This window comes from Protobothrops mucrosquamatus, unplaced genomic scaffold (genome assembly GCF_001527695.2).
Source record: "Protobothrops mucrosquamatus isolate PMUCROS unplaced genomic scaffold, P.Mucros_1.0 scaffold1072, whole genome shotgun sequence".
NCBI lineage: Eukaryota > Metazoa > Chordata > Lepidosauria > Squamata > Viperidae > Protobothrops > Protobothrops mucrosquamatus.
In genome coordinates, this window is record NW_015387300.1 from 96,008 (window position 1) to 112,632 (window position 16,625).

Here is a 16,625-nt window from a genome sequence, read left to right on the forward strand (position 1 = left end):
GAGCTTCCAAAGTGTCAAATGACTTATGCAAATATGACCGCATCCTTGACACTCTTTTTTTTCATTTATGTTTGATTTCTTGTGCTTTTGTCCATAGGGCGTTGAGTACAGTTGTCAGAAACTGGCAATATTGCATAGGAGAGTTCAAGGGAATGCTTTTGTTTTCTTTTTATGTCTTTTGTTTCACTGCAATACTCAGGCTGCTTATTCCCTTGAGATTCTTACGCAGATAGTGTGGAGTTACTATGACAATTGGGACTGGGATTGCCATCACTAAGTGATGTGGTCATAACGTGCAGCATTAAGTGATCACATTGCTTAGCAACAGCAATCCAGATAGTCCCAGTTGCCCGTAGGTTATTAAGCAGGAAATAGCAGGACTCTAAGGTAAGGACTGTGAAGATGCTGTGATCAGTCGTAAGTGAGAGCTGGTTGCCAAATGCCTGAATTTTGTTCACATAACCGCAGGGGTGCTGCAACAGCTGGAACTTAAGAGGACCTTCATACAGTGCCATCATAATTTCAAAATCACTGAATGAATGGAGATTAAGTAAGGCTTACCTGAATTCATGAGATTTAATGAATGTATAATACTCGAACAAGGGATTGGAACAGAAAACTGGAGGCATCTTTTTGCCTATTTTTGCTCAAAATTACTCTTCCCCAAATAGTTTCATTGTTTGTTGGTACATTTGTACAACTGTGGTCACAGTTGTGTGTTGAGAAATGTGGAAAGAGTTTTCCCAGTTCAGGTTATTGATTTTAGATAGAAACAGATTTCTTGCCATGTAAAAGAGATGGGAAACCTTGTGTCTCCCAAATATTTGGACTATATCTTCTGTAATCAACAATTGTAGGCCATGTTGCCTAGATCTTATGGGAGATGTAGTTTCAATTATATAGTTTCAACTCAGATGATATGTTGAGGTAGTCCCAAAGGTGCTCTTCAAAAGGCAACTGGATTTTCTTTGTTCTTTTTTCTTGAAGACATTTCGTTTCTCATCCAAGAAGCTTCTTCAATTCTGATTGAATGGTGGGGAACGGAAGGATTTACCATACCACTGCAAAGAATATAAATCTTTCCATTCCCCACCATTCACTCAGAACTAAAGAAGCTATTTGGATGAGAAGCAAAACATCTTCAAGCAAAAAACAAACTCCAGTTGCCTTTTGAAAAGCACCTTTGGGGCAACCAGGACCTGGATGAGTGAGAATCTCCATAGACATATGCTGAGGTAGCACCTCAGTGGCTCTCCAGTGAGTAAAAGTTGCTTCACCTGTCTTCCATACATGGTTATCATAATAGTTTGTATTCAGTCCTGGTTTCCTGCTGGCTATTTACATATCTACATAGAAATCAGCCAAGTGCTAGAAGCTATTAGATAAGAATAGGGATGATTTAGTTTCCCATAGAAAAAGATTTCCAAAGAAAAAGGAAGAGCTATTCTGGTGACATTAAAAGTGAAAGATTAAAAATCATCAGATGAACTCTGGGAAGAAGATCTGGGAGAGAACTTCATGGAGATGTGTAATGACTGGCATCTAAGATGATGGAAGACAGTTCCGGCTGTTGAAGATTGGTTGTTGGTTTTAGGAAAACACATGTCTGGTAAACCTAAAATGGGCTAGGTACTGTACATTGCTAAAGCTTTTTTGGTTCTGGTGTGCTGGTTTGAGGAGAGTTTAAATCCTCTTGAAGCAAAGGAGGAGAAATCTAAGGAAGACCTGCCAAAGTTGAGGAGGAGAGAATACCTTTCATAGATGATCACTAAGAAGACTGAAGATGATGAAAGAAAAATGGCTCTACCAACTTGAGAGAGAAAAAGAACAGCTGCTAGCAAGATTGACAAAGGGAAACTGCTGGCCAGCATCTTTAAGCTTTCTATTAATTCTAAATAATTGAAGGTGGGATACAGAAAAAAAGATTAAGCTACAAGGTGTTTTTAATCTTAAGACATTAAATCAGCAGCAGAAATGAGAGGGACAGAAGATGACCTTTGCTTGCATAGTGTAAACAGGAATGTCGCTGGAAGTAATTGTTGTGTATTTGTTGAAAAAAGGAAGAAAATTCTAAAGTGCTCTGATTTTTTTTTCATCAAAACATATAAACCAATAGAAAGTCCTAGTCACAGTTATCTCTAATGTTTGCTGGTCCCAATTTTTAAAAGAGCTTTAAACACAACTTTTTAAGAGGTAGATATTAAGTCTCTTGTATTTTATTGGAAGGATTTAGGTTAGATTGACAAGACTGTCCATAGCAGAGATTTCTGTACCAAGTGTTAGACTTCAGAGCATATTAGTTCTTTAATGAAGATAGAGATCTAAGTTATTTTGCATCTCTACATTTCAAAAGGGTCTAGAATCATGTTTTAAGATACATAAATCAAAAGCATTGAGATATTTAGGTCTCTAAATTCTGCTCAATAATAATGAGAGCATCCTGCTATATTGGTAAATAAGTGAAATCCTGAAATCCTTTCTAAAAATTCTGTCTTTCCTTTGATCCTATTGGACAGCCATAAAAACAAACAAACAAACAAACAAAACCCTGAGGCTAAGACTTACCAACTGCAATCCAGGGATTATTATACTGATTTATTCTTCAGTTTTTTTCAAAAATGTCTTGAGTTTTAAAATGCTGTATAAATGCTAATCATTCACATTGTAAATGGTAGCCTTTAAGTGTTATTCCTGAATTTATGGATGAACACTTTTATTTTCTATGTCACGGATTTACTACTGCTGTAAATGTAAAAGATTGCTGGACTGCCCTTGAAAGACCTATGAGTTATTTAAAACAAGTTGAGATTCCCAATTTTCCATATAATCATCAAAAATTGAAGCTCTGAGGAATATCATTATTAAAAAAGACATCATGCCTTACAAACTTTTCTAGAATGTTACTTAATCAAATGCACATACATTGGAATTAAAATGTATATATTTTTTTCCTGTCTAGGGCTCACTACCCAGGGACAGAAACAGTGAAAAATGCTCAATTAACTCTAAAGAAACTCTGGTCTTCTGAAGACTACAGTACTTTCAACAATGAAGTTGGCGCTGGTTGCTGGGCTCGAATCCTGAATCAAAATTATGTAAATGGGAACATAACTGCGTATGTGTCGATATATCTGGTGATATAAAAATGTATTTCATGACAATATATATGTGTATCTATAATATTGTGAAAATCTTGCTTAATTCTTTTGGCAGTGACGTTGAATCAATTTTTAACAAATGAAATCATTATGTGCATGAAACTTGGACCAACTATTTCCCCCCCTAAAGCTGAGGTGTTCATAACAAGAACATTTATTCTGCAGATATTCCCCCTGTAAAAGAGTTTCTTACTATATGACTTGGTAAAAACTTATGTTGTGCTTGATTGATCAACCTATAGTACACGGGTGTCAAACTCCCAACATCACGTGACATGTCGCGATGTATCGTGACTCTTTTTGCATTGCTAGCAATGGAGTGGGCGCAGCTTCGGTATGATGAAACCAGCCCGTGGGTGGCAGTTTGACACCCCTGCTATAGTAGCTCTTGGGTTGAATTAAATAGGTGGACATTTGCTTAACCACTTAATTGTATAAACCCTCTGTGAAGTTCCTTCCTTTCAATTTTTTTGCACTATTACCATCAAGTGAAAAGTTTCAGAAGTGAGTGAAAGGCAGATAAATACCTCTTTAAGCTTAGTCTGTTTCAATATTTTCACCTTTGGTAACCATCTCTCTATTTATTCATATATTTATTTATTGAGATTTTATTAATGGTTGCTGCTATCTCCTGTAAGATGCCTCTCAAGATTTTGGTTTAGGAATAATGGAATATAATTAATAATTTTCCTTTCTTTTTCTTATTGTTCATTCTTAGCACTATTGCTTGGAATTTGGTGGCTAGTTACTATGAAGAATTACCCTTTGGAAGGTGTGGTTTAATGACAGCACAAGAACCATGGAGTGGGCATTACTCTGTGAATTCTCCCATATGGGCCACAGGTATGTTTTTAAAATTAGACATAAACTTTTCTAGTTATTAAATGCATGTTGAGCTGCTTTAAATGCATGTTGAGCTCTTTTAAATCGTAATACTTATTGGAATACACTAGAATACAAATCTTTCTAAATGAATAACATGTAGCTTCTTACTAAATATTATAAGAGAACGTGCATGGATTAAAACAATTTTGTTTCAACATATGTGCAAGATTTTGCATGATGGGGTAGCTTCATAGAACTACTGTTGATTTGAAAATATTTCAGACATTTTGTCTTATCAAAATTGACTCAGGTTTTGAATTCAGACTATAGATATACTGATTTGATGCTTACATTTTAATAAGCTCATAACTTTATGAAAAAAGTGTGAATTGAATGAGAATATATGTTATTCTTACTGTATTACTTAATCATTCAAAATACTTTTTCATTCAGAAGGTTGACAATCAGGACTGATCTTTCCTAGCCTGGAGCCTTCCAGTTTACAATATCTGTGATCTGTCTGGGATTTATAGGCAATAGAATCCGCAATAGCTGGAGAGCACAGGTTGTGAACTGTTGGCGTGAACCACAGTAGTTTGATTGAGTCACAGATTGGTGTTGCATTCATGATCCTGCACATTATGAAGGAGCTCTTCTGAATCAAATCCATATCCATCTATAAGAAGTTATTCCTGGACCTTTGTTTGAGTTGTAACTATGTATAGGTACTACAGTCAGAGAGAGATGACTGCTTGTTTGTAGGGCAATTGAGCTATCTTTCTATATGCCATTTTGTGTTGACTTTATTATCCCTCCCCCATTGAAACAGATTTCAGTGCTCTTTTTTTGTTTGAACATAGCACATACAACACAGTTCACACAACCAGGCTGGTATTACCTGAAAGTAGATGGGCATCTGGAAAAAGGTGGAAGCTTTGTGGCTCTGACTGATGGGCTAGGCAATCTGACCATCATCATTGAAACAATGGTAATGTTATTTGGCAAAGTCTAATGTAGAGTTGATTTCAAACATTAAACTTTATGGAAGCATAACAGTACAAAAGCTATGGAAGTACAGTGTCTTTGAGTTGCTCTTGGCTCCTGTTAATTTCATGAATGCATCCATGAAGTTTTCATGGAAACAATATGAAGATGAATTTCTGTTGCTTTGTTTCAAGGTTTTTTTCCCTGACTTTCAGTATAGTGTATAACTCTAGTTGTTTCTGATACTCTCCCGTCCAAGCAATAATACTGTTAAGTTTTTGAATCCTCACAAAGTCAGCCAAATGCTGCCACCTGCTGATATATTTTGAAAATAAATGCTTCTCTATGAGGAGCATTGTACTAGTGTTTTTCAGTTGGTCTAACATAGTCCCTAAGACTGAGTTGTGAGTGAGAAGTGCCTTCTTTGAGTCTCAGTTCTGATAGAGCTTCGAGAAGAGGTCTTAGACAAGTAAATTTGTCTTCGGGGGATAATTTATATTGATATATTTTACAGGGTTGTAGTATAAATTATTGGTATAGACTGCATAAAGGGCTTTTAACATTTTGACAACCAAATTACTCAATTATGTATTAAACAAATTTATAGTATATTGAACCACATCTTTGTAACTGGAGTTTTTTCAGAGACTGAGTAGACAATAAGGAGCTTATGCTTTGTTTTGTCAATCACAGTTGGTTCTTTATATTCTTTAACAATTTCCAAGTCTTACATCTTAAGATCTTCCATTACGCTCTAAGGATCCAGCAGTGCAAAACTGGTCTGTTTCTGCTGATTATGTGTGGATATTTTTTTTTCTGGGGAACTTTCTTTTCTGATGTGTGTTACTGTTGTATTTTCCAATTCCTGGTTTGGCATGTCAGATAGGATAGCCTAGTTCCCAGGACCTCCCCACTCCCAGACACTACTGCAGTTAATGGGGATATCCTGGATATAAGTTGCATGCAGAATTATTATTGCCTCAGGATTATATAGAACTTACTAATTATACTTTTATGTGGGTGACACTCTTTATCTAAATAAGTAATGTCACATACAGTCTGGCTGATGGAAATAAAAGGAATGGCATTTTGAGGTGATGTTTGATCTGTGCAATTTATTCTTTATTTTTAGACACATAACCACTCAGAGTGCATCAGGCCACCACTTCCTTCCTATGTTGTGTCACCCCAAAAAGCAGTTTTCCACTTGAAAGGATCCTTTGTAAGTAATTGAACTGTACCTCAATCCCTCTGTTGGGTGCCTTAGAGAATAGATAATCAAAACAAGATCAGGCAATGATTTGTCTTGTTTATCCATAGCAATTAGAATGATTGGCATTTTTGAAGTGACTGTGTAATTGAATGTTACATATAACTAATTGAGGGACAAATTCTGTTCTTATCTACCCAGTCTTATTGGCTGTTGTCAGAAGTTATCCTTGAACAAATAAATATGGTGCAGTCCAGATTCATGGTGCTGTAGTGTTCTGGTTGCCTGTGATCTGGTCTGCTACAACTCAGATTTCCAAGAAAGACTTAACTTGAACAGGGAAACTCTGGATATTTGTTCCATTCATTAAAAAAGTAACCATTACCTTATTAATTGTTTTAAAATATTTAAGTGGAACCAATGGCAGCAGAATTGATGATATATGAACCAGATTTTATTTTGTTTTGAAGTAAAAGGATAATAGTTTTGTTTTTCTGATTTTAAACAGTATTATGAGGTTTATTTATTAACCTCAGTTATGCATTGGAATTGAAACAATATTGAATAAATATCATTGCGGGCTCAGCTTGAGTGTTATTTATCTTGACAATTATAGTAATTACAATTATAGTATACATTTTTCTTTTAAAATGGACAGCAATGCATTTTTTAGAAGTCATGAGCTCATGATACTCTTAATCTATTGTTAAGTAATAATCTTTTTCAAATTTCTGAGATTCTGAAAAAGTATTTTAAATAGCAATAAATACCATTAAAATATTGGTTATTTATGCAGTTTACTACTTTGCCCCAGCTTTAAGGGTTATTCAAAGTTTTTTTTTAAAAAAAATGGTTTGGCTCTATTAATATGTTGCATTAGCAATAAATTTGAAGGAATGTTGGTAAATATGTAATTCCTTATTGGTCAAATATTATAGCCATGGTGAATCATATCTTTTTAAGGGCAATTAATTTAACAATACATTGATATCTTTAATCCTTATCTTTCAAAAATATGGAAATGTGGAAATGTTCAGTCTGAACAACTTTGGATATACAGTATTGTGCTTGGATTGTATCAAAAAGGATAATCATCTACACATGGAAGAGTAGTTCAATTCCAAACTGAGAATGTTGGTTTTATGAAATTTATCAACTTTGAAGACTTTGAGTCAACTATGTATCAAGAGAGAGTCAAGACTAGAGAATGCAATTTCATATGGAATAGATTCAATTCATCATAAAAATGAATTATAACACTGACAAATTAAAAAAAGTTATGTAATTTCAATAGTCTGATATCTACAATCTATATAAAAAGTTGTTTAGATTATTGTTATTTTGACTTGTTTTAATTTTCTGCTACTGTGCTACTGCCTCCCGCCTAAGCCACCATAGTAGAACTATGGTGGCTAGACCAAAGGCCAATTTAATCATATTCAATAGCTCACAGTGGCTAAAAAGATACCAATGGGTAGCCCACAAAGAGGATATGAGCAAAGTGGCATCTTATTGCTCATGTTCTATTTAGTAATTAGTAGAGACACAATAACCCTGATGCTGAAATGAATACACAGTCATCCTGACTAATGGGCATTATTAGCCTTCTCCATGCTTTTGATTAGTTTCCTTTGAAGACCATCTAGGTTGATGGCCATTAATATATCTTGTGAGTTCAACTATTCTATATCTGGACATTTGTGCTGAATGGTAGTATGTACCATAAATTACATTTTCCAAGGAAATTGTTGAGTATCTGTAACTTTAAAAGACAGGTGATCAAAGGATCTAGAGTTTTAAAAGATACGATAAAATATATCTATTTTCATAGAAAAAGTAGGGATTTATATATTACTTAGTGCTCTTGCCTAATCTGATAATTGCCCAAAGTTTAAAATAATAGAATCCTATTTATTCAATAGATGCAAACTAGTCAAACATTTGCAGACCCCATTAGCACCTCAAATCATATTTCTTCTGAGTGTATTCTTTTTTCTGTTGTGCAGAGAAGTTAAAGGGAGTTCATCCCTCAAAATTCTAGTTTGGATAACTTTGTTGAAAGAATCTGCATCCGCTTCTTTCTTCTTTCATTTGAAACCACTATTTGTGCTAAAACATGCATTAGTTTGTCTGATTTGCACACATCCATACAATGATATTAATGCTGAAATAATCATATTCTCATTCTGCCACATTTCTGAAATAAATTATTATATTCTGCTTTGAATGCAACTCTGCAAACCTGCTGCCTAGAGCGGATTTGATGAAATGAAGGTTCTCTTCTATATTTATATATGTATATGTAGAAAGTTCTGTAGACCTTGGAATGGGAAATTCTAGATGAATGACTCTGCAGAAGCTAACTTGGATCTGCTGGATCTGTAGCCACTGAGAGGACTTGGTGTTAACAAAAATGTCCCGGAGAGATAAAGTTAATACAGATAATTTAGGCCTATAGGGGGCAATTCCTCTCATTTAGGATTGCTCCATCTATGCAGAAATCAATTTAACTCCTTAGAATGATTACTTAACGTCATGCTATATCATCTTTCTCTCTGGGTGGGAATTTTGGGAGCTATAGCACAAAAACAGCTGGGCTGGTGGTAAACTTTGAGAGAGAGGGAAACAGTGGACTTCTTTGGCAGTTAAAAAAGATTTGAGATGCTATAAAGAAAATTGAATGTATTTTTTTTCTCTCCTCCAGAGCAAGTTGAAATCTCTTCAGATGTGGTATTCCAAGCTCGATTTTTCTACTGCCAACTCTACGTTATTTCAGTCACTTGGCCCTAAAAATGTGAGTACACCATAAGTTAAAAGGTTAATATGACTATGATAATTGATGGATATTTCCTTTAAGAGTCTATCTGAAGAACTAAAGGTATACAAAGGAAGAGCATTTGCCTGCATGCTACTTCTACAAAGCTGCCTCTGAAACAAAAAGAGTAACGCTGTTTAAGTAGAAGTGTTATAAAGTTCCCATGTCTGAAATGCATGTATCTTGTCACAGCAGGCAACATATTTCTGCTTTTAATGAGGCAACTAGAATTTAGAGAAGAAATATGAGCACTCTAAATTCCTTTCTCACCCAGAGCTGTAGTATTGTTTCAATCATATAGCATATTATTGTGCTATAGCCATAGCTCCATCTCCAGATGAAGAAAAACATGCAGTTTGAGTTGAATCAGATGGAGACTTCTAGCTTCCATTGATACCCCTATGTTGCATGTGATTTCATACTTTTTTGCGCTCCTGTTTCATACATATGTTTGATGCCTCATGATAAAACTGTAAGGCCTATTTATTTTAATTGATTACAGGTGCCTAACTCCAGTGTACTCTGGTGTATAAAGCCAAAAAATTACTTGGCCTTTAACTCCTTACACTCTCCCAGTAAATTCTTGATTTGGGAATACTGCATGGCTAACATAGTAAAGCACTTGGAATAATAGTTTGCAGCTAAACTCTTTTCTTTAGAGCTCTCTGTATATATCCTTCTTCTACATCATTTATTATTATTATTATTATTATTATTATTATTATTATTATTATTATTATTATTATTATTATTATTATTTAAATTTATATTTACCCATGACAACAACTCTCTGAGGTAAATTAGGCAGAGAGAGTGACCGGCCCAAAGTCACTCAGTGGGCTTTCATATCTAAGATGGGACTAGAACTCACTGTCTTTGGTTTCTAGCTTGGTGCCTTAAGGCTCAGACCAAATTGACTCTGATTCTTGTCAGTGGTCCAAGAATGAATCCTTTCCAGTACCCTGAAAAACTAGCCTATATGTACTGCTACTACTTGATCACTTGTTCTCCTTTTTGCTATGCAGATCTCTGAAGGAATATTGATGCTAAACTTGGGCTTGGATGAGATCTATACTTTGACAACTCTAACAACTGGCCATAAAAGTTCTTTCTCAGAACCTCCTCCATCTCAACCTTTTCCATCCATTTACAAAGATGATTTCAATATCCGTAAGTCATCATAAAGCTATTTTGAGGGAATTCCTTATTTGATGATCCTAGGCTGTTAATCATTTTTGTCAAGGATAGGGCCCTCATTGACAGTATAAGTTCTCTAGCATTCCCAATAGTAGATGAACAGAAACCTATCATAGTAAACATAGATATCAATTGGGAGAATCTATTGATATCCTTAAGTCTAATCCCCTTTTTGAACAAAAATCCAAATTAAATCACCCATGATAGGTTTAGCTCTGCTTGGTGATTATAGCTGCAGATTGGGCAGTCCATGTACTTGTTCATTGAACTTTTTTCTGCAGCCTTTTAATTTTGAAATTTGATGTAAATCACAAAAAAACATGAATACTGAGATCTGAGCCTACTAGACTTCCCAACCACATACAGATTTCAGTTGACTCTTCTTGGTGGCCTTTTTTCATTTAGCTTGATAACATTGAAGAGATGAACAGTTAAGACAATAAAAATGAGTTTTTCAGTACATATGATGATAAACAATTATAATGTGGAGTTTTGGGGAACTAAGAAATTGCTACATTTGTATAATATGACTGTGAGGGATTGAAATAATAAAATGTATGTTCTTCAAATAGGCAACCCACCTTTCAGTGAAGCACCATACTTTACTGATCAAACAGGAGTGTTTGAATATTTTATTAATGCTTCTGATCCAGGGGAACATGTCTTTACATTCCGACAAGTGGTGACACAGAGACCTATAACCTGGGCTATTGATGCAAAGAACACAATCAGCATTATAGGCAGCTATAAGTGGTATGTAGTGCATGTGATATTGTACTGTATTTTCAGTTTAGTCCAAAGTTTACAATGAAACATGGATATAGTAGTGAACTTATAGTTGCAGAGAATCTTTTGTTGAAAACTTACTTCTTGTGATTATTCTTTATTTTAATTTTATTTCATTCATTTTATATAGCTTCCCATTTTACTTATGTGGCTATGGCATCTCACAAGTTAAAATAGCAAAGGCAAACTCATAGAAATAAAATAAAACAAATAACTTTTTTTACCAATTAACCATCAACCTTAATCAAGGCCTGATGTTATAGCAATGTCTTTAGGGACTTCTTAAAGGCCAACGAGGTTGTAGCCAATCTATTCTGCCACGTCAGAAAAGTCTCTCCTACTGGGTACCATCAGATGGAACTCCTTTGTAGATGAGACCCATAATATGCCATTTATGTTGAATCTGAGGTGTTGTCATGTTTATGTAAACCTCGTGGTGCATAATGTTTAATCCAAGATTGCCTAGTGCCTCCTTCTGTGTAATGAGAAGCTGATGAGTAGAAGCCATTGGTAAAGGAGAACTGAACATATTTCCTATGTCAAAAATTATCCTAGCTAGTATTCTTGAAAGCAGACTTGTTACAAGGATATGACTTATACTTCAGAGTATGAATTATTTGATCTGTTGAATACTGGAAACAAAATTTATGTAAATAAACTTACCTAGTTTTAAGAGACCGTGTGCCCTTCAATTTTAAAAACGAATTTACAAAATGGTTTATAAATAAATTTATAAATAACATTCTGATAATTGCTTATTCTCTTTCCTATTCTTTCCCTTGATGTCATCTTTGATATTGTTTTTTCCTTAACTATACCAAACTAGAAAAGAATGCACCTGGGAGTAAAATGGAGGCCCATATAGCTAGATGCATGGTAGCCAGAGAAATGGAACATTGTGTAATATTGTTGATTATCCTTTTAGGTTCAGTTTGCCTAAAGAGACTGATAGTTACATCTCTGTTGCTCTTAGAGGTATTTACAGAGGTGTTTCTGGATATTTCTGTAATTGTATAATACAGATAGGTAATATAGCACGTTCAATAGTATTAGATAGTATTGAATGCATCCCAAATTAAACTTAAAAAAAATCCTAAAGTATTGTGAAGTGTTGCCTTTGTAGGGAACAAAATTTTTAAATCGTATAAGGTATCAGGCAGTTTTGAAGGTGGATTTTGTCTGGCTTTTCAAAAACCGTTAATCTTATTTACAATGAGTCCTATTTCATCTTTGCTAAAACTAATCTAGGATGAAGCATCCCAAAGATGCTTTTTCATGAGGCAACTGGATTTTCTTGGTTTTTTTGAAGACTGGATGGTGATCTTTCCATTCCCCACCAGCCAGTCAGAGCTGAAAAAGCTTCTTGGATGAGAAGCAAATGTCTTCAAAGAAAAACAAGAAAGTCCAGTTGCCTCGTGAAAAAGCACCTTTGGGATAACTATGACCTGGATAACTAAGAATGTCCATAGGCACTAAGATGAAGCAGTTCCTATTTGGGAAGTCTTATGTGGAATAACCTTGAGCCCTAAATAAAGCATCATTATATTTAGAATATTACTTTAGAGATTTAGGGGAGAAACAGGAAGAAAATATCACTCCCCTGACATATTATAATTATGAACTGGATCACTAAATAGGCCAGAGGAAAAACTACTCAAACATTAAGACAATTCCTAAAAAAAATCAGTCCCAAATTTAACCATCTTCCATTTATTCTTACAGGGTAAATTTCGTAATAAACTGTGATATTTATATAGAATCAAATAAAGGAGGAGCATTCATTGCAGGAAGAATTAGCAAAGGTGGCATATATGTTACATTAGCCAAAGGAATTTTCTTTTGGGTTTTTCCTGATGGCACATATCGAGTCACAAGAGATCTTGGTGAGTTCTTTCTTACTTTTTAACTTTTGCAGCATGCTGGGGGAAGGTGTTGGACAGGTGAATTGCCCTCTCTTCTTAGAGACTTAATAAGTGCCCTGCAAATCTTTCGTGTTATCTATTTGAAAATCTTACCCAACCTAGTGTTTCCAGATGTTAGGAAGCAGGCAAAAAGGTAGAAATTGGAGCATTTTCTTTCCCCCTCCAATATTCAAAGCTGAAAATGCATTCAGAATGTGATGTGTAGGATTCCAAATAGCTACTGTGACATTCAGTCTAGTTGAGCAATCTAATCTGGTTTACAGTTTCACAGTCCTTGCCATCAGCTATACAACTCCAAATAAATTACAGTATTGATAAGTGATAACTATCTTTTATCCTTAGCTTATTTTTAGATTTATCACTGTATTGTATTCTTGTATGCCTTTAGTTTTGTTTTATTTAATTTTGTTCAGATTTAGAGTTTGTGTGGCACATCATTTCAGTTCCCCTTCTAAATAGAGAAAGCATTTTAAAATGTTATTCTTTTGTAGCTGGTGATGAAATCTTGATGAAAGGGTTATCTGGTGTGCGAGCAAACAGATGGTATACACTCACTTTGATTCTCAAGGTAAGCACTGAAGTGCTATCCAAATACTGGTAAGCTGATTAACTCCTATAGAGGAATAAAAGCCTGCTATCTCATTAAGCCACAGGTATTAAAATTCAACTACCTCACAAGCTGCAATTCAGTAGTATCATGCTGAGAGAGTTCCTTTGTTCAAGAATAGCCTCTTAGAGATTAGTACAAGAATATCCCAACAGGTTAAAACCTGTTTATACACATATTTTTTGAGAATTGCTCTTCCTGAGTTCAGTTTTTCATCTACAGTATAAGGCATTCCTTGGGATGCAGTGTAGTTACGTATTTTCCTATCACTTCTAAAATCTGGACTGTACTTTTTGGGTTGCTTTTTGGACATGTGTGTGTGTGTGTGTGTGTGTGTGTGTGTAGGGGGGACATTCTGTTTTATTCCTCTGAATGAAGTGAATATAGGAAAGAACGTGGATTTCCTCCACTTAATTTAACTTGTTCCTGTGACATAGAAATGACAGGAATTAATCCACTTGGAAATAACTCTGAAATACTAAGATATATTTTCCAATTTTCCCCAATGGTCCCCTTCCCACTCCCCAGTTCTAACATTCTAACTTCCAGAAGTCTCAGAAAGAGTCAGGCTGGTTCGGGAATTCTGAGAATTGAACTCCATATCTCTGTAAAGTATCCAGATTATGAATAAGTATGCATGGTGCAAATAAAGGTCAGTGGGAGGAGTGACCTTTGGTTATAGAATGTGGGCATGATTTGTTTTTTGGTTTCAATTCAGTGTATATATTTTGTGAATTTATTTTCAGTGGAAAGCTTGCAATGCAGATCTCCCTCAAAATGGAGGGAGTATTTGCCTTGTGGAAAACAAAAATATTTTCCAAATAGTTTAGAAAGATGTATTTTCTGCCTTATGATGTGCTTCATCATTATACTGAAAATAATATTGATTCCTGAATACAAATTTGTACTTTTTCCTTCTTTTTTACAGAGATCCAATATCTCTGGCATGTTGAATGGCTATCCTCTGTGGGAGAACATCACCACACACAGTCCAGAGAATGGCTGGGCAGCTATTGGGACCCATTCTTTTGAACTGACACAATTTGACAATTTTCATGTTGAGGCCAGCTGATATTTCCATCATACATAGTCAATTCTAAGTATGCCTGGTCAAACCTTAATTTAATAGTAAATTATGCTACTGGAGATTTTTGATTGTTTCCTACTAATATTAATATATATTCAATGTTCTTCTGGCTACAAATTGTTCCTCTTCCTTCTTAAAATCAGATCTATGTTAATTTTTTTTGTGCAAGCTATAAATGGAAATGTGACCCAGTCTTATCTCTTTAATTAATAGCAATTAAGCAGTTACAATTAGGTAGAATTTCTGCTTTCACTATTTCTGGTGTGAAGTCCATTTTTTTGGGGGGGGGGGAGGTAAAATTCACTTTGCAATCAGATGGAATGCCTCATATCTATTATGAAGCAGTGAATTTCAGTGGATTTATATGTCTTCTACCAGGACATGAGATTTTACTCCTAGTTTTCTAATGTCTTAGTACACTTATCTAATTTTAATGAAGAAAAAAAATAGCCAGCTTATGATTGGCTGGCTTATTTGTGAAGTGCCTTCTTTTAAACTACCTCTCATTGATAACAGTACAGCAAATATATTGAAAATGTCTATTATTAATCTTGGGTTGATAATCCAATAACCCAGATAACTTTGTAGTTTTCTTCTTTGTGCCTGACTAGATACATTGAAGGAGAAAAAAGTGTACAGGTGGTCCTTAGTGATGTTCAAAATTATGATGGACCTCCCCGGAGCTACTTACAACTTATTTTCGCAGTTCTGGTGGTTGCACCACCCCCAAAATGTATCACTTAATCACAGTTTGGGCACTTGACAACTGGCTTGGATTTATGGTTTTCAGCATTTGTTGGTCATGTAACCGTAATTTTTGGTATTTTTTTGCCGGTTTCTGGCTTTTACTTCTGGTTTCTGGCAAAAAACACCCATTGCTGAAAGCAGATTTGATTAATAACCATGCCACAAAGAAGGCTATAAAATTGGGCACTGTCACATGGTGATCCGAGTAACAACTGCCATGACTTACCACCATAATTCCAGGCTCATATATGTTGTAAGTCGAGGACTACCTGTAGGTGATGAAAAGTCACGAGACCTTGTTTTACCTCATGTCTGCAAGTCAGTATACACTTGAAGGTACTCTTGCACAAGGACGTTACGGGCAGTAAAATTGTGAAATTTATAATCCAAAGAGTTGCACAAACATCAGTATCTGTGGATGATGTACATATCAAGGCCCTAGCTTTCATGAATAAAAAAGTATGCAGAAAAACAATATTTCAGATATTTTAGCTTACAAATGCCAATGTTCCTTTATCCTTTTTGGTGAAATTTAATTTTGAAGGCTAAAATAATTTGCTTATTTATTGAACTTTTATTAGTTAACTAGTTTCAGTTTATTTTATTACTTAGTATTTTGAAGTGTATGGGGTAGGTGTCAAATACAAAATAGTGGAAAATAAAACTAATACAAACTGGCAAATTATAGGGCAGAGCAAATAGCTCTCTATGAGAATGTACTAAGTTGTCCTGAATATATCATTGCAAAGGTATACTGAATTATTATAGTTGGGGGAAATCTTAATACAGAATTCTAAAACTGCTCAACAGAAGTATATAAAATTCTGATCAACGTCCATCACTTTGTGTTCATATTTTGACAAATGAAGCTGACAGATGAAGAGTCTACATAAGATAAGCTATGCTAGAAAGGGTTGTGGTTGTGGATTTGCTTTCTTTGTTATTGTCAGACTATTGATAATCAGAAACCTTTGCAGTGCTGTTGCAAATTATGCAGATTGTAGACCTGAATCTTGCTTTATGTTTTCTCACCTTTTATCTACCATTGAAGAAATCCTAATATGTTCCTGTTTCAGCTAGAGTTGTGGATTGCTGGCTTTATAGAAAGAATAGGTAACTTCTTTAAAACTTTGCCTCTTTTTTTAAAAAAATAGTTCAATTCTGTGTCTCATTTTATTCTAGGCAATGTTAACTTATGGTATTCAATAAAAACTAACTGGATATGCTCCTTTGAAAGTTGATTCTGATAAGATTGTTTTTATACTCTAGATAGCGTTACAAAATATC

General features: G+C 34.8%; 1 protein-coding gene across 1 annotated transcript in view; it reads left to right on the plus strand.

Moving 5' to 3' along the window:
* GALC (galactosylceramidase) overlaps positions 1-15,031 on the plus strand; it is a 33,690-nt gene extending 18,659 nt beyond the window's left edge. The window contains exons 8-17 of the mRNA XM_029284893.1: positions 2,960-3,115; positions 3,877-4,001; positions 4,844-4,971; positions 6,100-6,189; positions 8,882-8,971; positions 10,018-10,162; positions 10,762-10,942; positions 12,698-12,858; positions 13,389-13,465; positions 14,433-15,031. Of these exons, the coding sequence (XP_029140726.1) occupies positions 2,960-3,115; positions 3,877-4,001; positions 4,844-4,971; positions 6,100-6,189; positions 8,882-8,971; positions 10,018-10,162; positions 10,762-10,942; positions 12,698-12,858; positions 13,389-13,465; positions 14,433-14,576 (1,297 nt within the window). The 3' untranslated portion in view covers positions 14,577-15,031. The remainder of the gene's footprint in view (positions 1-2,959; positions 3,116-3,876; positions 4,002-4,843; positions 4,972-6,099; positions 6,190-8,881; positions 8,972-10,017; positions 10,163-10,761; positions 10,943-12,697; positions 12,859-13,388; positions 13,466-14,432) is intronic.
* The last annotated feature ends 1,594 nt before the right edge of the window (positions 15,032-16,625 follow it).